Source organism: Rhodamnia argentea, chromosome 7 (genome assembly GCF_020921035.1).
Source record: "Rhodamnia argentea isolate NSW1041297 chromosome 7, ASM2092103v1, whole genome shotgun sequence".
Taxonomy (NCBI): domain Eukaryota; kingdom Viridiplantae; phylum Streptophyta; class Magnoliopsida; order Myrtales; family Myrtaceae; genus Rhodamnia; species Rhodamnia argentea.
In genome coordinates, this window is record NC_063156.1 from 28,557,982 (window position 1) to 28,583,265 (window position 25,284).

The 25,284-nt window shown below is 43.1% G+C and overlaps 2 protein-coding genes and 1 pseudogene across 4 annotated transcripts; all 3 read right to left on the reverse strand.

The window, feature by feature from the left end:
* Nucleotides 1–119: 119 nt before the first annotated feature.
* On the reverse strand, nucleotides 120–5,064 carry LOC115749687 (cation/H(+) antiporter 20-like). 3 transcript variants are annotated; one of them, XM_048281612.1, is made up of 5 exons: nucleotides 4,815–5,064; nucleotides 3,627–4,649; nucleotides 680–1,585; nucleotides 223–649; nucleotides 120–183 (listed from the first exon to the last, which is right to left on the reverse strand). In XM_048281612.1, the coding sequence occupies exons 1-4, from the start codon at nucleotides 5,001–5,003 to the stop codon at nucleotides 287–289; spliced, it is 2,481 nt and encodes an 826-aa protein (XP_048137569.1). In that variant the 5' UTR covers nucleotides 5,004–5,064; the 3' UTR covers nucleotides 120–183; nucleotides 223–286. The 3 variants fall into 3 exon arrangements, with proteins under 3 accessions (XP_048137569.1, XP_048137568.1, XP_030542478.1); XM_048281611.1 differs by having other exon boundaries at nucleotides 223–1,585; XM_030686618.2 differs by having other exon boundaries at nucleotides 142–195; nucleotides 232–1,585.
* Nucleotides 5,065–11,648: 6,584 nt separating this feature from the next.
* On the reverse strand, nucleotides 11,649–15,618 carry LOC115749775 (cation/H(+) antiporter 20). The gene is made up of 6 exons (XM_048282913.1): nucleotides 15,532–15,618; nucleotides 15,314–15,496; nucleotides 14,181–15,209; nucleotides 12,286–13,203; nucleotides 11,760–12,164; nucleotides 11,649–11,720 (listed from the first exon to the last, which is right to left on the reverse strand). Exons 2-5 carry the CDS (start codon nucleotides 15,491–15,493, stop codon nucleotides 11,799–11,801), a joined length of 2,493 nt encoding a protein of 830 aa, XP_048138870.1. The 5' UTR covers nucleotides 15,494–15,496; nucleotides 15,532–15,618; the 3' UTR covers nucleotides 11,649–11,720; nucleotides 11,760–11,798.
* Nucleotides 15,619–17,864: 2,246 nt separating this feature from the next.
* Nucleotides 17,865–19,059, reverse strand: LOC125316009 (annotated as a pseudogene).
* Between the last annotated feature and the right edge of the window lie 6,225 nt (nucleotides 19,060–25,284).

Below are 25,284 nucleotides of genomic sequence, written 5' to 3' on the forward strand. Positions count from 1 at the left end.
AAGATGAAGCTATTGTGGTAAGGTTTAGGTTTACCACAATGGGCAGATGATACATGGCTGAAAATTGATAACTAGACATATTAGTAACATCCGTGGCACTTGGACCAAAAAAAAAAAAAAACATCCGTGGCACGCTCGGTGCTTATTTGACTCATATTGTTACACTACAAGTCAGTGACCAACCTCGTTACAGGGTTTCGACCCAAAACAAAAAAAAAAAACCTCGCTACAGGGGACTGTACAGAAAAGGTTACGTACGACCTCCTTTCGCCTCTTGCCGGGCCGCTCAAGCACATGATTCCTCGTTCGCGCCATTGATGATCTTGCAATTTTTCTCCGGAGCCTCGTTGCTTTGGACCGCCCTCTGTTGCTGCACCACAAGGATGGAGGATATGATTCCCTCGTCCGATCGAGCGAAAATGCTTCCTATGATCCCCAGTTCGTCGTGCTCAATCTCGTGGCCGGCCAGCTTTGCCTCCATCCACCATGGGAACTTACCCTTCCCTACAACAACCAAATCGTATTCCCGGCTTCGGCCTATTGCCGTCAGCGCTTCCATGAGGTGGTTGTTCACGGCCTTCGCCGAGTAGTTTGCCGAGCCCTGATAAGTCCTGAATTCCTCCACCCCCGCCTCGTCCATTTCCTGTTCGAGAGAATTTACTTCTGATTGTTTACTCTTTATTTCATCTACCCCTGGCTCCGCAGGGATGCATCGTCTCCCCTTGAACAGATTTGGTGAGGAAGAGCTTGTGACGCTCACAAGATCCTTCCCGGCTTCATCCATGAACCTTATGATGCTAACCTTGACCGTAGAATTGTTTGCCATCCTTCGCACCAGAGCCAGAGCCTCGCGATCGTCAGGTCCGCCAAAGAACACGATGCAAATCCGTCTTTCCACAGTGACTTCCTGCTCTTCGCATTGCTTGAACTTGTCGCCAAGCCCGCGATCTAGGAGTACCGCCACTGTGCACGGCGCGCTTTCGAGCACTTTCCTGTTGACCTCTCTCCATTCGTAGCTCACGCTCTCTTCTTCCTCCTCGTTCTCTCCTCTCCATTGCTTGTGAAACGGCAAGATGATCATTTCCGCCCGCTTCTCTTGCGCCACGTGGTTGATGTCCTCGTGCATGGTGGACAAGACCGAGATGGCCGTCGAGTGGTGGATAGTCAGGCGACTCGCTTGGCTGTACGCCTGAAGGGCCACCGCCACCTGGTCATGCATGGCGCCGTGACAAAAGCGGCTGACGAGGGGAAGCCCGTTCTTCCGAGCTCTCCTGACCATGATGATGGATGATGGACGGCTGGTGAGCTTGACGAGCCGCACCACGTGGAGCCGGAGAGGGGGACTTAGACTAGTCCTCGTGAACTCCACGAGTTTCATTAGCGACGGTATGTTTCCCGGTCCGTGTACGCAAGCGAGTACTCGGAGCTCGTCTTCCGAAAGGTGTGGTTGTCTTCTCAATCGGCGAATGACCAGAGGAGGGATGATTTGCCTTGGTTTATAGATGGCCATGACCGTAGGAGTCGTCATGAAGGTGGTGAATATCGCCATGAGGACTAGAATCGCGAAAACCTCGTCGTTCAGGACCTGTTTGTTGACAAGGAAAGCAAACGAATCAATCTCTTCATACACTTCAAAATATCAACTTGTAGCTTCTAGTCTGACTCAACAAACCAATTAGCGTATATAAATTGTTTTTTCGGAAAATTACTTAGTTCAACGCTAAATGGTGTTTTAGTAGTAAAACGACTTAATCCTCATCATTACTTGAGCATTTAACTTTCATCTTTTTGGAAAACAAAGAGAGAGAATTTGGTAAGACATTCTTCACCGACTAAAAGGAACAATTCTTTCGATGTAGTGCTCCTTTCAAAAGGGTAGAATAGAACACATGCAATCTCATTTTATTCCAAAAGCGACCACCACGGATTCTATTTCAATCATAAACAAAACCTAATCTCCTCAATAATCCCTAAAAAGAGGAAAACATCTCGAACATAACCACAACATAAAGCATAAAGATAGAAAGTAGAAAAATTGAATCGACACATCATCCCGCACTGCTTGTGCGGGTCCATACAAGTTCTATATAGCCTCGAAGAAGCCGTATAGATTATTATATTCCAAACTAAAACTCTAGGAAAAGATGAAAACGAGCACTCATAACGAAATTTTTAATGTCATGATTAATCTCCCACTATCATAAAAAAAGAATCATATCACGAAACCCTATTTGGCTTAATTTAGTCCGATTCACTGGGTAAGTGCTGGCTTTGTTGGAGGTGGAAGTCAAAAAAGGCACGTGGCCGCCACAATGATGCATCCTCTCCCCACGTCTATTCTTCTTTCTGGAGCATATTGAAACTTGGTTTCGGCGGGGACATTGGCGAATCATTTGATCTACACCACCTCCAACAAAAGCTAAACCAGACCCTAATCACATTTTGATTAACCCTCTGCACTTTTTGACAAGCGTGTTGTTCGAAGAGTTCTCCTTGTCCTACCCAAAGATTAGGACAGCTCTTGACACGGCTTATAGATAGGTGAAACGTGCTTGTCATTGAGTAAAATATCTGTTAAGTGGGTGTTGCCCATTCGGTGCCACGAACCAATATGATCATGACTTCTGTGAAGCTCACATATCGAAGTGGCCATCGTTTTTGTGCTCATTAAATATTGGAATTGGTTACATCTTCACAGGTGTGGCGACTAATTGACTAGCACTTTCTTGTGCACTGGAGGGTTAACAAGAAGGGAGGTCGGTAATCTTGTGGATTGCCACTGAAAAGATAAGTATAAACCCATTTATGCACACAAGTTTCTGGAAGCCTGAATACCCTGCCATGAGACAACCAGAAATTTAGGATCATCATTTACTTTATGAGCATACCAAGGATGTGGATTTTAGTTACATAGTTTGTACGCTAACTTAAGCATGAAGTTTCTCAGTTTTCCCCTTTTCTTGTTGGGAAAAAAACAACCTATGATTTACTGCTGATTGTCTAAATAGGGATCGGCGAACAGCAACTTAAAAACCCTAGTTACCATCACGACGGACTCTTTCTATACATCAATTTGCGGAAAGGTTTGCTTTGACATATTCATGGGGTCCGGAATTTGCTTACGGCGGCGGGCCTTTTCGCCATCGAAAGAGAAGTTCTCGTGCATTATGTGTTCCAACCAAGGCTTATACATCTAGATTTGTCCTTGAGAGCAAAGTTCTCTTAAGTTGTTTGATCTTGCTAAGGGCGGAAAGCAGCAGGTTTAAAAATCAAAGAGTAAAGTGCACCGTAGAATGTCTTTTAACAAGTCAAGGGGAACATGGATCCAAACACTATTGGAAGGTGAGAGAGTAATCGTAGCTCGATCAATGTGAACTATACTAAGACTAGCAAATTCTACAAAATCGATTTACAAGATAATGCGTCGTCGATTGTCAACAAACTTTGGACACCCATCTTAGCTAAGTAAAGACACTAACAGTGGACTCGTGCAATAAAAGTTTAGGAACATAAATATGTCAGAGAGCTTAAAAAGTAAGTTTTGCCGTTCATGGATGAGTTGATTAATTAGACTTAAACATCCATTTTGATCTTGTCTCAAAATCTTGGAAGATGGAAACACTGACCTTCTTCTCTTTGCCAATGTTGAGAACGATGAGCTCCACCAACCCTCTAGTGTTCATCAACACACCCAGCGCAAGGGATTCCCTAATGGGAATCATACACACCATTGCCACCACAAATGTCCCTAGAATTTTCCCGGTACATGCCATGGATATTACCAGCACCGACAACCCCCATGCCTCCGCCCCCTGGATCTTAGCGATGTTGGTCTTCAATCCGCTCGATGCGAAGTAGAGCGGGAGGAGCAAACCCGACACGAAGTCCTCGATCCTCTTGATCAATCTAGTTGCGAACACTCCTCCTTTCGGGATCGTCAAGCCGAACACGAAGGCTCCGAAGATGGCGTGGATCCCTATAAGATCTGTCATGAACCCGGATAGCATTACCCCGGCAAGGGTTATGCAAATATATGCCTCGTCCATGACATCGTACTCCGGCGAGCATTGTCGGGCCATCCAGCTCATCATGGGCCGGATGACAACAAACATGAAGCCGACATAGGCCATACCCGAAATGAGGATCCACAAGGAAATCAACGGGCTTTTCGGGCAGCCGCTGCCACCCCCGGCGAGCGCTACTGCCAGGGCCAGCATGATCCAAGCAGCCACGTCATTGAACGCGGCGGCGGCCATCGCGGTCTCGCCCACTCGGGTGGTGAGAAGCTTGAGCTCCGCAAGGATGCGGGCTAGGACGGGGAACGCGGTGATGGACAGGGCGACTCCCATGAACATAAGGAACTGGCTGTAACCGACCTTATCTTCCCCGTGGACGAGCTTGCGGAGGATGAAGGTGGCCCCCATTCCGAAGAGGAAAGGAAGGCATATGCCGGCAAACGCGATGCCAAAAGCCTTCTTGCCGCTCCTCCGGATGGAGCCCAAGTCAAGCTCGAGGCCTACTAGGAACAAATAGAAGAGTAGGCCGATGCTCGCCACGGACTCGAGTACTGGAATGCTCCACGCGGGGAAAACTAGGTTCAGGAAGCTGTCGACGCGCCCTAGTGCCGACGGCCCGAGCAGAATCCCACCCTGAAAAAAGAAATCGAACCCAAAACACGTCATGCGCGTTGCTTAACCTCTTATGACATACAGATTTTTCACGAATCTCCTACGCTGGCCATTCGATGCCTTCACGATTTTGTTCTCAATTTACGATATCACAACCGGAAAGGCCAATCAAAAGCAATCATGTACCAAAATCTCAGCAATGACTTTGGGTTGGCGAAGCGGCTTGAGGAGGAAGGCGAGGAATCGGCTGAGGAAGAGGACCAAAACGGTTTGGACGATGAGCAAAGGGAAGGCGTGGTTCAGCGGGTTGTCTCCTTGCCACGCTCCGTCCGACGATGTCCTCACCGTCGTCACGTTGGGCGGCAACATCGACATGGTTGATGAGCAAAACTTCTTTGAGATTGAGCTCGACGAGGGTTCCGATAAGATTAATGGAGCTTTCACAAAATCTGAGGATGCCTTGGGCTATTTAAGGTCGATGGCATGGAACTTTCGATTGTGAATAAACACTAGCTTACTCCAAGTGCGCCTAGATTCATATAATATGTTGTCATATTCTCCGTAACGTAGAATATTAATTTTGGTGGATAACTTTGCGTTCCACTAAAACGGTTTTGATGTTAACATAGATAGGGTAAAGGCTGTGCGTGGACACGTTCCATCATTTTTTTTTTATTGGAACAATATGACCTTAATGCCTAACATATAAACGTGAATCGAGAAAATTCGTGGTCAATGCTGCTTTCGATCTTTCTTTTGAATTGTTACCGTCACTAATCAATAGGATGATATTGATTTATTATGTGGTAATCTTCCCTATGCGTCGCAACAGTACAAGTACCTAAACCAAACTTTTAAGCCAAACACAATCGAAAGTTTCACCCTTCCCGCACCACTAGATTGCGGGAGAAAGTATCAAAGAAAACCCAAACTCATTTCATTGGTAGCACTTCAATTCTAAACCTTTCAATTGGACCAATTTAGTCCTAAAGCTTTACACATTTTTTTCAATGGGGTCCAATCGGCCAATTTTGGCTGAAAATCGTGACATGTACGCCAACCATCTTACGTGGTATGGCCAACACCAACATGGATAATTTTTTAATAATTATTTATGTTTTATAATTTTTTTGTTCTTTCTCTTTTTTTTTCTTTCTTTCAGTTTGGCTGGCAAGGGCTTGTAAGCCCTTGCCTAGTGGCTGGCAATAGTCTCCAACAACCGTCAGGTCCGTCACCCAACAAAATGAAAGGAAAAAAATAGAACAAATAGAATTAAAAAAATTTGAATTTTTAAGAAGAAAATTGTAAAACTTGTTCACTTGAGCGCCTCGAGATGTAGGACCACTAGCATCCACGTTAGCAATTTTTCGCCAAAACTACTCAAATGAAATCAATTGGCACTAATATGAAAAGATTTAGGACTAATTAATCTAATTAAAAGATTTAGAACTGAATTGGTACCAATGCAATGAGTTTATGACTTTTTGGAAGGTCTAATATCTAAAAAAAACTCAAACTATAGCCTTTGTCCTAGTTATATCCAAAACTTTTTTGTTATTTCATAAAAAACCCGCAACTTTAGCCTTTGTCCCAATTATATCCAAATATTTTTTTTTGTCTTATAAAAAACCCACAACTTTTACTTTTGTCCCAATTCTATCGGCATGATACCCAAAAAATCCTCAACTTTAACATCTGTCCCAATTTTATCCAAAAGTTTTTTTTGTCTCGTAAAGAACTTTCAACTTTTACTTATATCTCAATTCTACCACCGCTAGTCTTCCATCCATAATCACCATTAGTTAATCTTACGTAGCTCGTATTTTCTCGTCTAACTTATCAATAAATCTTTGAAATTCAAAAACATCGGGTTTCGAGAACGACCATATTTGAGGTCATTCGTCCAAATGATCAAATCTCCACGTTTAGCCATTATTTGGGCTATTGAGTGCCAGCAAGAATCTGAAACACGTAGTCTTAAGTGGCTCTATATCTCCGGACAATATGTAGGGGAAGCAGACAACATAAGAGAAGCTGTGGGATTTTCCATATCATCTTTGTTGAGGTGTAATTTATTAACGATGCGAAAATATCATGTAGAATTAAGTAACGGTGATTATGAATGGAAGGTTAATGGTGGTAGAATTGATACAAAAGTAAAAGCTGGGAGTTTTTTATGAAACAAAAAAAGTTTTGGATATAATTAGGACATATGATAAAGTTAGGGGTTTCTTTAGGTGTTAGGTTGGTAGAATAGGGGTAAAAGCTAAAGTTAAGGGTTTTTTTAGTATCATGCAAGTAAAATTGGGACAAAAGTAAAAGTTGAGGGTTTTTTATGAGACAAAAAAAAGTTTTGGATATAATTGGGATAAAGGTTAAAATTTGAGATTTTTTTTGGGTATTGGGCCCTTATTGGATACTTAGGTTTGTTTATTTTGAAGAAAATAATTGATTTGAAAAATATTTTTCTAAAAAAAATTACCCGTATCACTTAAAATAATAAGGCAATAAATAATACTTTCATTGTGAATAAAACTTTATGTCTAAATATTTTTATGGACTATACATATATTTTTTATTCATTCATTTTTATAAGGGATATAAGAGATCGTATTTAAAAGAAATATTTTCAAATCACTTATTTTTCGCAAAACAAATACAACCTTACTTTCTCCCTAGATTACGGACTTTGTGGCTACCTTCGTTCTTCCATTCTTCGTCCGGATCGCATGTGAGAGGGCATATGTCAAGTCCCTCAAATATGTGGTTATAAGTTTATGTCGACCATGTGATGTCCTTCGTCTGTTAGCTAAGATTTTAGTCAAGAATAAACATATTACTAGGAAAAGAAAACAGAAAGTCCATGGGGTCAATGTTGTCTGGACTTGGAAAAAAAATTGTTGTCCGGAAATTCTCGACCAAAAAAAAAAAAAAGAAATTGCTAGCTTGACAATCTAACAATACTGTAAATTATTTATGATCACACGATCTTCCAATTAATGAGTGTTTTATGCAAAATACAGGATGATGATGTGTGAATCTACGATTGAAATTATATTGACCCTAACAGTACTGTAAGGGAAAACAAAATATTGATTGGACACAAACTGCATTGGACATGCATTATTATTAACTGGGTTAATAATATGAAGAACCTCAAATTCGTATACATGTGATAAATTTACTCCAAATTAATTTTTTAACCACCAAAAATCTCAAATTAGTACACTTATGACAAAGTAACCTTTCGTTACTATTAGGGAAGCATTTCCCAAAATAAAATGTTGTCTAAATACGAATTGCATTGGACATGCATTATTATTAATTGGGTTAATAATATGAAGAACCTCAAATTGGTACACCTGTGATAAATTATCTTGAATTAATTTTTTAACCACCAAAAATCTAAAACTGGTACACTTGTGATAAATATACCCTTCGTTAGATACCGTTAAATTTTACTATCAAATTACTGATTTGGATGACACGTGATAGTTGACGTGTATATCAATTTGAAATTTTTACTCTTCATTTGTTAGCTGCATACTAATTTTGGATTTTTCGTAGTATAAACTCAATTTAATAGAGACTAACGGAGCACAAAATTTGTCACAGATATATCGGTTTGAGATTTTTGATGGTCAAAAAATTAGTTTGGATTAAATTTATCACAGGTATATCGACTTATAATTTTTCGTGATATTAAACCCTCATATTTATCCTTTTTTTCATGCATTGTTATTAATATTGTCAATAATATGAAGAACCTCAAATTAGTGCACCTGTGATAAATTTATCCAGAATCAATTTTTTAATCACCAAAAATTTCAAACTGGTACACTTGTGATAAATTTATCCTTCGTTAGATGCCGTTAAATTTTACCATCAAATTGCTAATTTGGATGACGTGCGGTGGTTACCAAGTATATCAATTTGGAATTTTTACCCTTCATTTGTCACCCACATACTAATTTTGGACTTTTCGGGGTATAAACTCAATTAAATGGAAACTAACCGAGCACAAAATTTGTCACAAATGTATCAATTTGAGATTTTTAATGGTAAGAAAATTAGTTTAGATTGAATTTATCACAGGTATACCTATCTAGAATTTTTCGTGACATTAAACCTTCATAGTTATCCTTTTTTTTTTTGCCGGAGGGGGTTGGTGGGGGGCCAAAATTGAGCATGGTCATTGGAGGACGTGACCGTGGACAGAACCCAAAGCGATTTAGTTTTCATGCGTGCGAAATTGAAGATTCCATCCTTATCGCTGCGAATTGGGAATCGGAGATGCGATACCATTACAGAAAAAGAGGAGGAAGACACGTCTTCTCCAAATAAGAAAGTGTGCCTAAAGCTGGAATCGCATCGGCCTCATCACTTGTAGTTGTAGGGGAACAGATTCCTGTGAGTGGCTATGGCCCCCGACCCCTGTACCTTGAAATCCCATTGACGGTATTAAGAAATTGCGCATTCACGAGACTCCTAGAAAATTTTCTAAAAAATTCTATTGATCGATTCAATTATCAATCTTTTAATTTGATCAATTTTGCCATAAATCTTTTGACAACTATTAGTCGGGAATCATCGAGGTGAACGCCAACCGTCCTATGTGGCACGACCGATATTACTGGTGTCGAAAGATTTAATATTTTTTTTTATAAAAGATACTTTTTAATTATTGCATTTTTCTCTCTATCTTTTTTTTTTTTTCATGATGGCGGCGAGGATACCGACGACCCTCGCTGGCCACAAAGACCTCATCTAGACTTCATGAGGGCCACTAGCAAGGGTGTGAAGGCCCTTGCCAAACCTGAACGAGGGCCTTTGCGACCTTGCTTAAGTTGGGCGTGGGGGTTTGAGCTCGGATCCGGCGAGGGCCTTGCGCTCTTGCTGGCAAAGCCGCGATGGCCTCACCTAGGACCTTCGTCGGCCGACGAGGGTCGCTGGCATAATGAAAAAACAAAAAAAAAAACACAGAGAAAAAAGAAAAGAAAAATAAAAATTCAAAAAAAAGTAATAGAAAATCCAATTTTTTTTTAAAAATAAAAATAAAAAAGCAATCCACGCTAGCGTCACTCGTGCCACATAGGACGATCGACATTCACGTTAACGGTTTCAGTCCAATATGACTTAATTGGCAAATTTTTGAAATGTTTAAAATTAAATTGGTCAAATTAAAAAGGTTAGTGTTGAATTGACACAAAGTTTAATAGGTTTATGGCTTTTTTTTTTTATATTTCCTTTGACAGCCATGATGGAAACTGCGCCGTCCTTGCTCGCTCCGATCGCAGCGATAACTTCTCTTCGTGATTGACACGATAGCCCGTCCCATCCCCACACTACAACTAGTCCGGCCTGGGCACGCGAGCGAGTGTTCGAACTCGACGTGCGAAGGTAAGGATTGAAGCAGAACCGCCACTTGCAGATCTGGTAAGGCAGGGTTAATACCATCAAACATCCTAAATTATGACCATCGTAACATTAGTATCCCAATTTTTTTTGTTTCTTATTTTTGCGTCACATTAGCTAATAATTTCTCCTTCTTCTTCCTTTTTTTTTCAGTCAGAACTCATGAAAAGTAAGATGAAAATTTGATGAAATCTGTCAGAAGAGATGCAAAATGCTCGGTTTCGCTTTGGTAAGTGGAGAAAGGAATGCACCATGGATGCGGAATTGAACTGAAGAGGGGGATAGAGAGAGAAAGAATAAATTATGTCTCGAGTGTAAGCCCGTTGCTTGAAAGTCCAACCCAATTGAAGTCCGGCTGCGCGGAAACCCGAATCTGCGTGTGATTAGAACTTGGTTGCTGCCTTAGGTCATAATCGAAATCGAAGGCAAAACCACCAGAATCCGCATTGGAGTCAAAAGGAATTCCAATAAGTCCGACTCTTTCCAACTTATGCAAATCCTATGTTCTTTCATCTTATATAAATCACACATTCTTTTAGCATAATGGTATCCAATTTTAGCCTCAGATCAACAAAGTGACACCCCTTTGGCATTAGACAAATCATATATTCTTTCTAAGATATTCCTCATATCTTGGCTGACAAGAATGAACGTCACACAATTTACATCCATTTGAATAATGTGATCACGATGTTTCGAGCAAAAAGAAAAGAAAGAATTTTTTCATGTGCCGGGTAAAGTCGGGTGATACCTGGTTGACCCGACCCAATTCGTACATGAATTGAGCAGTGCGAGAGACATAGAGATTCCTCGGCTAAATTAATTTAGTAAGTGATGCGACGCTCTCAATTGCTTTGTAAACGAATCTATACGACGGCTGTGAGCCTTCTCTGCATGAATCCAACGATCCGTCTCTGCAAGAGTCTCCACAAGGAGATGTTCGAGTAAAAGATTCATAGTCAAAATGGACAATTACCGGCCGAGTCCAATGAAAGCTGTAATAAAGAGTATGTACCACTCAGACACGTTTGTTTCAAATTATCTTTCGAATCATAGAAACCTAGTGGCACAGCATCATCTCAGATTTACCCTCCTGGCCTCCGTCAACTATTTTGTGCGTAGTCGATGTTACAGCTCTTTGATAGCGAACCCTTTTGTTTGGTCGGATACGGGGTAATGCCGTCTTAAGTCTTGAATAAGTGAGCTAAAAACGGCGTAGTTCCGGCCCAAAATTGGTCATCTTTTAGAAGGCCTCATGTATTAGAGAGAGTCCATGCGGGATTGGTCATGTTCTTGCCACCGTGAACTACTTCTATGTGGGACAATTCGGGGGCGAAACTGTACATAAGGACAAATTCAGGATAGCGGTACGATTTTGGGGTGTTAGGTAGGTAGAAAAAATGGTGGTGTGTCCAGGCGATACCAACTTAGGACTTTATGTGCTATTAGCCCTTAAGTTATTCGATCGCTCTTAAAGAATGATTGACACGTTTACAGCCAAATATTCTTAGAAACATTAAAGTCTTAGTCGCTCAAGTCAAAATGAGTAGGTGAATTTGCCTTTTGACCACGCAGGAGGGAGAGTTCCATTTCGCTTCCACTGCTCCCGCTTTCAACAAATTTCAGAAATGATATATGGTTTGCTCCAAAACACACCCAAATTGCTGTACAATAGCCATGCGATCTCATATGAACGAGTACTTAATTATTTGAGGAGAAACACGTGCAGCGGCTCGTGATAACTTCGATCCATGATCATACTATATCATCGATCTCTTTCGACTTGTTATGCTCGCTGCTCTCCACTTTAGACACGGGAGTATCCTCCCCATGGCCCATTTCATGCTGCTGGATCACTAGAACCGAACACGCGATGCCGTGGCTTGACGACGCCAGCACGTCCCCGACAGGACCTAGCTCCGGGTGCTCGGCCGACTGGTCCGCCAAGTCCGCCACCATAGCCGAAGGGAACCGCCCCTTGCCCACGACTACAAGGTCATAATCTTTGCTCCGGCCGATTGCTAGGACTTGCTCGACCACGTTGCCGGCAACTTTCTCTATGTAGCCAGCCGTGCCGTCCCACCGCTCTTGGAATTCTGCGACCGCGGCCTCGTCCAGCTCCTGGATCATTAGCACGAAGAAACGGGCTTTAATTAGTCGATACTAGGAGAGTTAAGTATGCCGAATCATCAGCTCGCGTGTATAGATTTATTGGAAAAATTTGCAAGATAAAAGAAGGTACCTTTTCCTTTTGTCGATTCATATGCGCAGTCGAGAAGCTATAGCTCTTCTCTCTGCATTTGCTTGAGGATGGCCTCAATGTAATCTCGTTCCCTTGGGCCTCCGGTTTCTCCACGAACCTCACCACGGTCACCTTGACCACGGGGTGCTCTGCCATCCGCCCGCCCAACTCCAACGCTTCCCGATCGTCCGGACCACCAAAAAACAGGACACAAACCCGTTGGACCGCCGACATGTCGGGCCCCGGGGTCTCGGACCCGCCCCAGAACCCATGGTCCACGAGCACGGCCACCGAGCACGGGGCGTGCTTCAGCACCCTCTGGTTGACCCCTCTCCACCCGTGGCCCACATTGTCCTCCACGGCCTCGTCCCCCTCGCCCCTCCAGGACCTGTGGAATGGTAGGATGATCATCGCCACCCTCTTGTCTTCCGCCACGTGGCAGATATCCTCGTGCATAGTGGGCAGCGCTGAGATCGCCGTGGTGGGCCGGACCGAGACGCGGCCCAGCTGGCTGTACGCTTGGAACGCCCCCGCGACTCGGTCGTGCGACTCCCCGCGGCGCGACAGGTTGAAGAAAGGGAAGCCGTTTCTGCGGGCCCGCTGGACCATGATGATGGAAGACGACCGCTCGGTGAGCTCAACGAGGTGCATGATGAAGAGCTTGAGCATGGATTTCTTGGTGCTTCGGACCGACTCGATGAGGCTGATGAGCGAGGGCACGTTCCCAAGGCCGTGCAGGCACGCGAGGATCCGGAGCTCGTCCTTGGACGAGTCGTCGTTGTTCGACAAATCGCGCAGCTTGCGGTGCATCGGAGCGCCGCGGGCTGGCTTGTAGATGGCCATGACGGTAGGGGTGGTGATGAAGGTGGTGAAGAGCGCCATCAACACTAGAATTGCGAACATCTCATCGTTAAGAACCTGCGGATCGCACCAAAGCAAATTTTGGTCACAAGTTTAGAGCAATCATCATTTAATAGTTCCAGAAATTGCATTCCGTAACTTTGATTCTTCACAAAAAACAGGAAAAAAAAATGATCGCTTAACCGTAAAATTACTAATACAAACATTCATTATGTCTAAATTCAAAAGTTGTCACCGCATGATCAACATAAGGTTTCGAACTACATTTGTCTCCGATTTGGAATCGGACCTAAGATGGCTCGTTACTAGCATGTGCGGTCGAGACTTACGCAAATGGCAAATTGCCAACCTCGTCCAGGGGCGGACAAAAATTGGGAAATGTCGTACTTTTTGACTTGAGAGATTCATGGTTAGGCCTCTAATTAAGATTAGATGGTGACCCGCAAAGACGTGACTGTCTAAATAAGTCGAAGCCACATGCGTGACTAGCTCAGTGTCTGGATTTTACAAGGAATAAAGCCATCGACTTTTCAAGAGGAGGGAAACTTCCCGGGAGTATACGAATTTGCCCCTTAACTGAAGTACCTTTGACCCCGTCACGGTCGTCACCTATACTTTAAAGGCCTTTATAGAAAAAATCATTACTATTATTGTTTTCCCCAACGATGACAGCGTGACCGTGATGTCAAACCTAAGATCACAAGGTTCTTGATCCTGGTATCTTTCGAAGTTGCTCCGACTTAGATTTAATAAATAAACAACCCTAAGGATATCGATATTAACGTAAGAAACTAATTTATTAATGATGTTATCTTAGTCACTTAATACTTTTTAGCGACAGGAGAAAGAAATCTATTTCGTGGAAGTATCGGTACGCTTACGAAAGGGCCTTATCTGATCGTCACACGCTATTCTCTCGAGTCTTTTTTTTTTTTTTTTACCACTTAGGTTGGAAACACCCGAAGTTCTAAAGTTTGGTCTTTTAAAATGTCGCTAATATTCATGGAATATATAGATGAATAGGCGTAGTTTACCTTCTTCTCTCTGCCGATGTTGAGGACGATGAGCTCCACCAGCCCCTTGGTGTTCATCAACACGCCCAGCGTGATGGCCTCCCGGGCTGGCATCGCGAACATCATCGCCGCCACGAACGTCCCCGCGATCTTCCCTGCGCAGGCCGTCGTGATCACCAGCGTCAGCAGCCCCCATGCCTCCGCGCCTTGTATCTTGGTCACGTTAGTCTTGAGCCCGCTCGACGCGAAGTATAGCGGCAGGAGCAGCCCTGTCACGAAGTCCTCGATCCTCTCGATCAGCCTCTCCGCGAACTCCCCGCCCTTCGGGATGGTCAGCCCGAACACGAAGGCCCCGAATATTGAGTGTATCCCGATCAGGTCCGTCATGAACCCAGAGACCAGCACCCCCGCCAGCGTCAGCACGATGAAGGCCTCGTCGACCACGTCGTGCTCCGAGGAGCACCGCCGCGCCACCCACCTCATGGCGGGCCGGACGGCGACCATCATGAAGACCACGAAGGCGAACCCCGAGAGGAGCACCCAGAGCGACACGAGAGGGCTCTTGTGGGCCCCGCCCTCGGCCCCATCCCCGGCGAGCGCCACAGCCAGCGCGAGCAGTATCCACGCGGCCACGTCGTTGAAGGCGGCGGCTGCCATTGCCGTCTCGCCGACCTGGGTGGTGAGCAGCTTGAGCTCGGCGAGGATGCGGGCGAGGACAGGGAAGGCGGTGATGGAGAGCGCCACCCCCATGAAGACCAGGAACTGGCCGAAGCCGACCTTGTCGGCGCCCTCCACAGTGCTGCGAAGGACGAAGGCAACCCCGATGCCACACACGAAGGGGAGAGATATGCCTGCGAGGGCGATGCCGAGGGCGCGGCGCCCGCTCCGCCGGACGGAGCCGAGATCGAGCTCGAGGCCGACGAGGAAGAGGAAGAATAGGAGGCCGATGCTGGCGACGGACTCGAGGATAGGCGTGCTCCAAGACGGGAAGATCCGGCGCAGGTAGGCCCCGTTCCGGCCGAACGCCGATGGGCCCAACAGAATTCCACCCTTCGAAATTCATTCGCGAGAAGCAAAACAGACATAAACATAATTCACTTTGACGAGGGACCAAAGTCAACACAAGAGAGAGGACAAAATCATAAAACACTTACGACGATCTCGGCGATGACTTTGGGTTGGCGAAGGGGCTTGAGGAAGAAGGCGAGGGAGCGAGAAACGAGGAGGATGAGCGTCGTCTGGACGATCAGGAGAGGGAAGGCGTAGTCGAGTGGGTTGTCGCCTTGCCATGCCCCGTTCGAGGATGTCTTGATGGAGGTTATGTTCACCGTCATTTTTTCTTTTTCCTTTTTCCCCTCTTCTTCTGGTGTCGTGTTATATTTTCTTTTCGGTTGGTGATTCTGGGTCTGCGATCTTCTAAACTCTTCTAAAGAGCGTTCTGGATCGAGATCGAGATCGAGATCGATGGGCTCGTGAAGAGTGCAACGAAGTGAGCCATTTTTATAGGTGGGGGAGGAGGAGGAGGAAGGGACAAAGCAAAGAGCTGGAGCTTTTGTTCGCATCATTGCTGAGTTGACCGACTTCGGGGTTAACCCTCTTCTCTTTTTTAAACAATTTACTGATTAACTATAGTATATTCCCGGGGTGTGTTAAAAAGGAATTATATAAGCGGCTTTATAAGCCATTGAATTAACAAGGAAGTTGCTAACCTAACGGTTTGACAAGATCGTCTGTTATTTTCGACCACACGATCTCCAAATCAATGAATGATTCATGTAAAACATGCGGTAAAAATGTGTGAATTTGCGGTTGATATTATATTGTCTTTAATAGTACTATCACAGAAGCATTTTCCAATTAATAAACGCTGCCTTATTTAAAATTTCCTTTGCACAGGATACATTTTGCCATTTTTCAATTGGTGAATAGCTATTAAATATGTGTATTGCTGCGAGGGTGTTGCCCAACTGGCATACACGTGACCAGATGTGAATTTAAGAAAACCCTACTACGTTTCGTAATTACGTTCTAATAAGAAATTATGGCATTCTAAAATTTAGTCGCGAAAAAGTATCGTATCCGTAAACAGTGGATACGGTCTAACTAATATGTCTATTTATCTTACTAGACGATAAAGAATGAGACGAAGATGATGAGCAAGACAATATGGCCGGACGTTATCATAAGAACTCCACGTTTGGCTACAGGATGTTTCGCTTGCGAGCCCGCCCCTTCCGATCCGGCATGGCTGTCGAAGGGCCATGCACCGGAGCAACTGGCTGAATTATGAAAAGGTCTTCTCGAGATTGGCCGGCTTGTGACCATGATCGCTCGAAGTGCCGATTGTAGTTTCATGTGCCTAAAAGGATAATTTTCGCTCGACGACCGTTTTCATGTGAAGTGCGAACAAGTTGGCTCGCTTTGCCCACGGCAAAGCTAGTCTGGTTGTAATGTAAGACTCATGGTGCAGAATGGCTCCAAGGACAAAAGTTCACCAAACTGAGCAATCTTCAACCAATATGCTCACGGGATTGAAATGAAGCTCCTCGCCTCCCACCTTTCCATTAAAGCGAAGCTACACTTGCGAATCGTAGCCTAATTTCAAATTTCGTGAAAGATTTATGGATTTGTTCGGTCGGCCGTGTGATAAATCTACGAAATGAACTCGAAATCAGGTTTCATCCCACGGGACGATGAGTGCCCCCGCAATGAAGAAATGTCTGATTTTCAGAGCATCGGATGTGTGTATCGCGAGGGCAGACGGACATTGCATTTGAAAACACGGATATTCCCTTATTTGATTACTTAACTAGTGACCGGGACACTTTTAACAAAGTCAACTATGATTTTGCACGAATTTAAGATAAGATAATACGAGGCACCATCTTTTCAAACTCGATCGATTGAGTCTTGTATTCGCCTCAATATCTTCTCGAGGTGATCAACAGAGAAGAGAAGTTGCAAAGTGTTTATCCTTTTATCGAAGACTTTCATCACTTTCGCATGTGAATTTCGTGCCCTTTTCGTATATGACGTGCACAAAATAAACACGATGATTGCTCAACCAATAAAGTCACTTGGTCGGCGCCCCAAGGCAAATACAATAGATGGTTTTTTTCACTCGTCTTGTGGTGAAAGTTCCACAAGAAATCCCATGATTTTCCAAGACGTCTCTCATTTTGAACACGTTTTTCCCACGAATCATATAGTTCCCAGGTTATGATTATACCCACGAACGACTTCGCCAAGAAATATGAAAGATGAGGAATAAGTGATTACTCTTTTCTAGAACAATTAGTGGGAGCCCCACAAACTCTCACATAGTATCGGACTAGGAGGTCGTGAGTTCTAATATTTTCAGACACCTATTTAATTGCCAAATTAAATACTTCCACAAGCCTGAGGGGGAGTAATAGAATATTAAAATAGTAAATCACGTATTCATCTAATAGTGTATAGCGACACTAGTACTCAATGTCCAGTTTCATTACATGGGGCTTAGAGGTGTCACCATGGCCCATTTTTTACCCATATTTTATAAAAATGGGTTCTATATGGGTTGTTAGCTTTTAGAGAGCCTAATAAAAATGGGTCTAAAAAATTAAAGCTAAATCAAATAGATCAAAAATGGGTTACACATAGAACGTATATAGAACTCATTTTCGACGTATCAAAAGGTTAAGTCGTCATTACATTTGGATTGGGTCACAAGCCGTCGAACACTACCACCCACCACCGGCCGCCCTCGCCGCTGCCCACCACCGCCAACGAGACTCTCTTAATCCCATCGCAGATGACTTTGATCCTGTCCTTCTTTCTCTTCCGCCCACCCGCCTTCACCCTCACTTTCATTTCCACTCGAATTTTCAGACCCAACCCGCTCTTTCTCCTCAAATCCAACCTCGGGGAAGCCACCGATTCGATGTCAGCATCGTCCTAGCTCCCCAACACGGCCGTCTAGTTCTTCGGGTGGCTTGCGAGCGGAGGGATCGAGCCATTGCCCAAGGGGACAGAGCCCGGGGCTTAGGAGATGGAGACGGTGAACGGGTCAGAGAGGATGGTGAAAGTGTGGGCGTTGGGGTTCTTGGAGATGAGGGTGAGGTTGAAGAGGGTGGCGAGGTGGGACACGGAGCTGTCGGAGGTGGTGGTCGGGTTGAGGGCGACGATTCGGAGGGAGGACAGGGAGAAGGCGGGGTGGTGGGGGTGGTAGAGATGTAGACGGCTGCCACGGCTATGGCAGCGAGGGGAGGGCAATAAAGAGGAGGAGCAGGATCGTCCCGAAGCAGCAGAGGTTGCAACGGCAGCAGCAGCGACCTTGGAGGTTGCGAACAGTACAAGCGATAGAGTTGGGGCTTGGTGGTGGCGGGGCTAGCGGTTGTGGGAGTATTAGGAGTGGTCGGTTCCCAGTTTGATCCGATTCCCCTTAAGAATCGGAAATTGAACCTGTGATCTTAGTTCAAAATTTTCAGAACCGTGGACCGGATTGGATCCGATCGACTGGTTTAGTCCGATTCCCAAACAGTCCAATAGGACCGGTAAACTATCAAATGTCTCGTGATATCCCAAAACAATACAACAAAGAATGAAGATGAACATATATGAAAGCGCAACAACACCGGAAAAGCGAACACTGTCCAAGACTCTAACAAGTGCCCACTGTCCAAGCACTAGAAAGAAATTATATTGAAATAATTTTTTTTTTTGGAAAAGTATTATACAGATATAGATTTTCTCTTGCAGCAACGCGTGGGCTCATAATAATACGGTACTAAGGCAATATCAAATTTGATGCAATAAACTGCACTCTCTTTTCTGACCAAAAAAAAAAAAAAAAACTCCATTCTCTTCTTAATGACATACCCATACAGTACATGAGCATTAAATCGGTTCTTCCCGCCATTTCTTTGTAGGATATTTAGTGTGGCACTGCATCAAACATGGCCGAATAGATCGGCCTTAACCATTTTCAAAGTAATATGACCAGACACAATCCTTAGTAAGTGTTAATCGTGAATGATCATTTCTCTGTGTGTCAAAGGAGTTAAGCTTGGCATTAAGAAAATTGCACCTTAATTGATACAGAAAAGTGGTAGGTGGAAACAAGTAGAGAAAGAGTGATGCGAACAACGGGGACACTGGTTTTAGCATAGATTCAGACTAATTAATTATATGTATAATTTTTTTTTTAAAAAAATAATGGGTCCAAGCATGTGGTCGATTGGCCGGTTCCCCCCCCAAAATCGGAAACCGGACTGAAGCTTTCTTGGAACCGGACCAAACCAATCGGTCCGGGCGGTTTCTGGTAGGGGTGAGCAAAAAAGACCGCTCGGACCGGGACCGATGGTCCGGTTCTCGGTTTTAGGGGGATCCAGTCCGGTTCCCGGTTCCTAAAATTGGAACCGGTGATCGGGGGGTTCGGTTCCCAGTTCTAGGGCCTAGAACCGGACCGCCGGGACAGACCGGTCTTTTTTTAAAAAAAAAAAAAAACAAACAAACCTAGCGTTTACTTTTTGTTTAGGTTTAGGTCATTTAGAGTTCGATCCAGAGCTGCCAATTGAAGAGGCCTTGACTCCGCCGAACTTGTGGTACATCGACCCTTATTTCCTTGACCTTGAGCTCAATCACGTCTTCTATCAAAGTGTGCATCCACTTTTTGGAATCGTGGACTGAAAATCCTTAGAATCGCCCGAGAACAGGACCGGACCAACGGTCCCGTCCGCGGTTTCGAAAAGTGAAAACCGTGACCACCAGTCCGGTTCCTGATTTTTTATGGGAACCGAACCGGATCGGGAACCGCTTACCCCTAGTTTTCGGTCCGTTCAGTCCATTATGCTCATCCCTAGGGAGTATCGTTGGCGATGGCAATGAAAGCGGTGTCATTGGTGGTGGTTGCGGGTTTGGCTAATGGGTAGACTCTATCTGTCATTTTTTGTGATGGTTTAGAAAGAGATAGAAGAGGAGGAAGAGAGTGAGGAGTCATAATAAAAAAAATTGAATAAAAATATTTTCTTAAAAAAATAAAAAATTGTGAAAAAAATTTCACTAGTTTCTTATTGCGTGAAATTTTTTTAATAATATTATTTTTATTTTATTTACTAATATGGGTCATAATGCATCGCGTCGGGTATGATCATTAAATATGAGTCGAAATGGGTTAAACGAGTCAATATGGGTTGGCGACTCGACCCACCTATTTGACTCATCTAGCTTAATGCAATGGGCTCATCTCATGGAGGAAAAGCCGAAGGCTTAAGGTCTTTAGGTTTCGTGGCAAGCTCAATCCCCTGCATGTGCTTAAATGTCGATCAGGATGATTCTATATATGGAGTTGAATATTCATATATACATCTCATATTTAGAAGGATCATATAAAAAATGAAGGGTCTTACTTATCGTTTAATGAGGAAATATGATGACGAGGAAGCTCATGTTGAGTAGGTTTAACTAGGGCTCGCAAAATTTTCTACCTTACTTGTGGATCAAATAAGGCACGAGCTAAGGCTTGGATAGATAGCCCAAACGAAAAGTTATGTCAATTCACTGCATATGATTAATTTTGATCACTGGCCAGAGGAAGAGAAGAGGGAAGAGAAAAAAAAGAAAAAAAAATAAAGAATAGAAAATTCAAAAACATAAAATACAATACTATGTTGTTAGCCGGCCAAAATTGGTCTAATGGACTGAATTGGTACAATTACAAAAGGTTTAGGACTGAATTAGCCACAAAAAAAAAATTAAGACTGAATTTGCACAATTGTAATAGATTTAGGACTTTTTCGTAATTTTCCCCTCATGTTGTAGAGGAAGACTACACTAATCTCATGTGATTGATTCATCGCACCGTATTTTTCATGCACTTGACATAACAGAGCTTCTTCTTTTTCATATACAAGCACATTTAAGCTATAGTTCTTTAATGTGTCTTTTTTTTGGGCTTTATTTTGCGTGACGATTGAGATGTCACATTCTATTTTTGTTCATTTCGAATTTGACTATATGTCGGTAAATCCTTAATCTGCATCACCGTCAAGCAAAATATTTTACCCTCGAGTAACGCTATATATGTCATATATATACATATATACACACACACACACATATATATATATATATTAAATTGCCGTGTCCGCGTTTGAGAAGTAATGCTTAGTTACTTGAAGTTGTAAAAGTGACAATTTATCCCCCGATCTAGCAGCAGTTGTGGAAATATTCATGTTCATATTTTTGGACAGCATTCTATGCGTTTTTAATGTGATAATTTGAGCACACGAATTGAGTGTTTGACTTTGAATCCTACGTTGTTCTCATCCCATCTCAGGGGCACAAAATCATCACCCACTTCGACTCCCCCATGAATTGATCGTGCGTGATGATGTCTTTTCTTGTGTGCTCAGACGTGGCACTTCTAAGAAATCGCCGAAAAGAGCAATGAGATAATAATGTAGCTTAGCTAGAGAGCTGGTGACTAACTATGATAAGTTCGCACTAATTATGGGTCGGTGCGGATATCCAATTAACATCATGGGTTGCTTTTTTTCAACGAGGAGGAAGCTCTTACCTTAGGTCGGTCTAACTCGGGCTCGCGAAAGATCCCCTCTGACATCACGGATTAGATGAAGCACAAATTAAAGCTCGAATAGACACCCCAAATGATAAGGAGAATCGAAAATAATGTCCTCTTGAATTGATGGTGCACATGGTTTCAAGTGTTCACTTATTTGAGCTCTCTGATTCACTGAGTGGCCAACGGTCTCGATTCGTACGAGATGAATCTAGTTTCACGACATCGCACGATTTTCTTCTTGATATCTTATATTGTATGTCATAGGCGGAGCCATATCAACGTAACGAATGTGGATGAGACGAGTTGCAGAGTGATTAGTGGAGCCGGAAAGTTTGGATGCCCATGTTAAGGAAGAAGGCTGCACTGGTTTTGTGTTATTGAATTGTCACACGGTCGATGCGATGCAGCTTGAGATGTCTTTTAAGCAAGCGATGTCGAATTCAAAGTTTTATTTTAATTAAACTACACGTCGGTAGCTCCTTAATCCGCACCACAGCCAATCAAAATATTTTCTTCAACTAGTGCTATACACGTCATATATAAAGGATTTCCATGTATGCACTTAAGATGTAATGCGCAGCCACTTTTTCCTTTTTGGTCAAAATGCGTAGTCACTCGAAGTAGTGAAAAAATTGCACCATACTTGCGATGCACTTTGACATGTGTCTTGTGAGCTTCATTTGGTGGGTCGCTCGTGATGTCATATTCAAAACTTTATTTTAATTAAACTAGGGATTTGAAAATCCTAAAACTTATCATGAAAGTGCAGCTGATTTTTAAAACTATCAAAAAATGCAGTTAAGTTCTAAAACTTATAACAAATGTGCAATTAAGTTCTCCAAACTTCCAAAAAATACGATCAATGAAAGGATTTAATTTCACTAATTTAATAAGTTTTACGACTTGATTATATTTTTTGTAAATTTTAGGACATGACACAATTGCACTTTCTGACAAGTACTAGTATTTCATTGCACATTTTTAAAGCTTTAGGATTCAATTGTACTTTTATGACAAGTTTTAGAACTTTCAACGCACTTTTGCTATGAGACTATATTTCGTTAGCTCCTTAATTCACAACGTAGCCAATCAAAATATTTTCCTCAACTAGGGCCATATATGTCATATCCTAAAAGTTGCGGCAATACTCTTTTTGCCCACCACGTGTTTTGACTTCAATCGTACATCGTGCTCGTCCCATCTTCGCGGATATGACCATTAAATTCCTCCGACTCGCACACGATCCTGTCCAATTCCCTTTTGTCTCGTGTCCCCGCAGGTGGCACTTAAAGAAGTTTTCGAATCCTCTCTAGCTTAGCTAGAGGGGTTAGTGACATCGACAAGCTCACATAAATTAATGGAGTGCCATCGAATTTGGTGTTATCGAGCAACAACAAGGGGGTGATTTTTATATTAATTAGGGACGATTATGTTGATTCTTTGCATCGAAACGTGGCGTGCATTGGACCACTCGTGGGAGCTTGCAGCGGTTCAGTCTGCGACGTTTGTTTTCAACGGGGATTACATGTCCTTAATCGAGAAATTAAAGTCTAATCATTATTACTTAGTGAAGGTCGGATCTAGGGCTCTAACCCTTCTTTTTGATCTGGCATCGACGCATATTTTGAATCGCACCTAGGGTGCTTACTTTGATGGAGAACCATCGAATTTGGTGTTATCGAGCAATAACTAGAGGTGAATTTTATATCGATTAAAGATAATTATGCTGATTCTCTTTGTCGAAACATGGCATGCATTGGAGCACTCGTGGGAGCTTTTAGCGGCTCAGTTTGCAACGTTTGTTTCTACAAGGATTTCATGTCCTTAATCAAGAAATTAAAGTCCACTCGTTATTACTTAGTGAAGGTCGGATCTAGGGTTTTAACCCTTCTTTTTGATCCGGCATCGATGCACCTTTTGATTCGGAACTTTTTTAGTAAAATATATTCTCCAGCTTTGTTTTGCCTTTGCTCCGTGACCGTTGGTTGCGCATGGTTGGACAAGATCCCATCTGTAGCCACTGCACCGTAGAAGGAATGATCATTTGACGCGCATTGTTTGACTATATGATGTCGACTCTGTGGAGTGGGAATCAATCTGATATTTTAGGATTCCTTAACATAGGGAATGTTTGTAGTAGGGATGAGTAAATTGGACTACCCGAACCGGAAACAGCTACGACCGGACCAGACCGGTGGTTCCGTTCCTGGTTCTAGATAGGTCCGGTTCGGTTCCTAGTTCTTAATATTGAAACCAATAGTTGGGCGGTCCGGTTCTTAGTTTCGGGGACATAGGGCCGGACCCAACCGCCGAGACCGAACCGGTCGTATTTAAAAAAAAAAAAAAAAGTAACCGTAATATTTATTGTGTAGGATTTGCTTCTTTCTTTTGTTGTTTTGTGATTGCCTTCTTTTGTCACTGAGAAGGGCAAAATATTGACGAGTAATCAAATCACATTTTAGAAGCTAAAACTAGAGTAAAGAAATAGCGATGAATCCTAGAAAAGGAAAAGATGCTCTCTGTTCTAGGCAAGTATAGAAATTTGTCGTGTTATTGATTCTTTGGAACCGACCGGGACAGTCCGGTCTGGTTCTTGGTTCCCAAGGTGGCCGGTTCGGTTCCCGGTTCCCGATTCTTGAGGGGAATCGGATTAGACCGGAAACCGATCAACCCTAGTTCGTAGTAGATGTTGGATGAAGCGATTAAGCACTTGGTTTCTATTGAACAGATCTTGTATTCAAATCACAACGTAACATATTCATGTTAAAGTTCCCCCAGTGAGTAGGCATTTCCGATGTGTGAAAATGGGATAGCTTGCGGGTACCTACAATTAGAACGCAAGTTGAGAAGTTGGTCAACCCTGCCTTTCTGTCAATATTATGCTTCTTTTTGTTGAACATCTCTATTACGAGATCATCATCATTGAGGATATGGTTGATTGGAGCGTCAGGTCAGCGGGTGCCTCGATTCTTGATGGTTCGAGCACAACCAAAGCATATGTTACCAAGTAAGACAAGTTTTGGTTTTTAACATTCGTGAGAATCAGTCAAACCTTAAGATTCAGATATATGTGTCTTAAAAAAAGATAAAAAGTCAAAAGTTACTAAATACTGTGAGAAACATTATTCTGGAACATGCAAATTAATTCAAAGCCTAGGGTTTAACTCAGGCAAGGCAATCGGAAAAAAAAAAAAAAGGGATAAGTGCTAGGGGTGATTGGTTCCCAATCCTATCCGGTTCTCCTTAAGAACGGGAAACCGGAGCGGTGGTCTCGGTTCCCAATTTTTGGAATCGGGGATCGGACCGATAGTCCCAAGAACCAAACCGACCGGTCCGATTAGATTTCCAGGCGATCCAATGGAACCTGTAAACTATCCAATGTCTCATCATATCTCAAAACAATACGACAACAGAAAAAAGCATAACGGCACAATAATGTTCCAAAATCAATAGAGCTTTCCAACTACCATTAACATAATGCAAAAAACACCGGGGCCTCTCCAATACCATGATTCCAATTTTTTTTTTAATCTGTTGGACACAGAGCAGTCTTTACTTCAA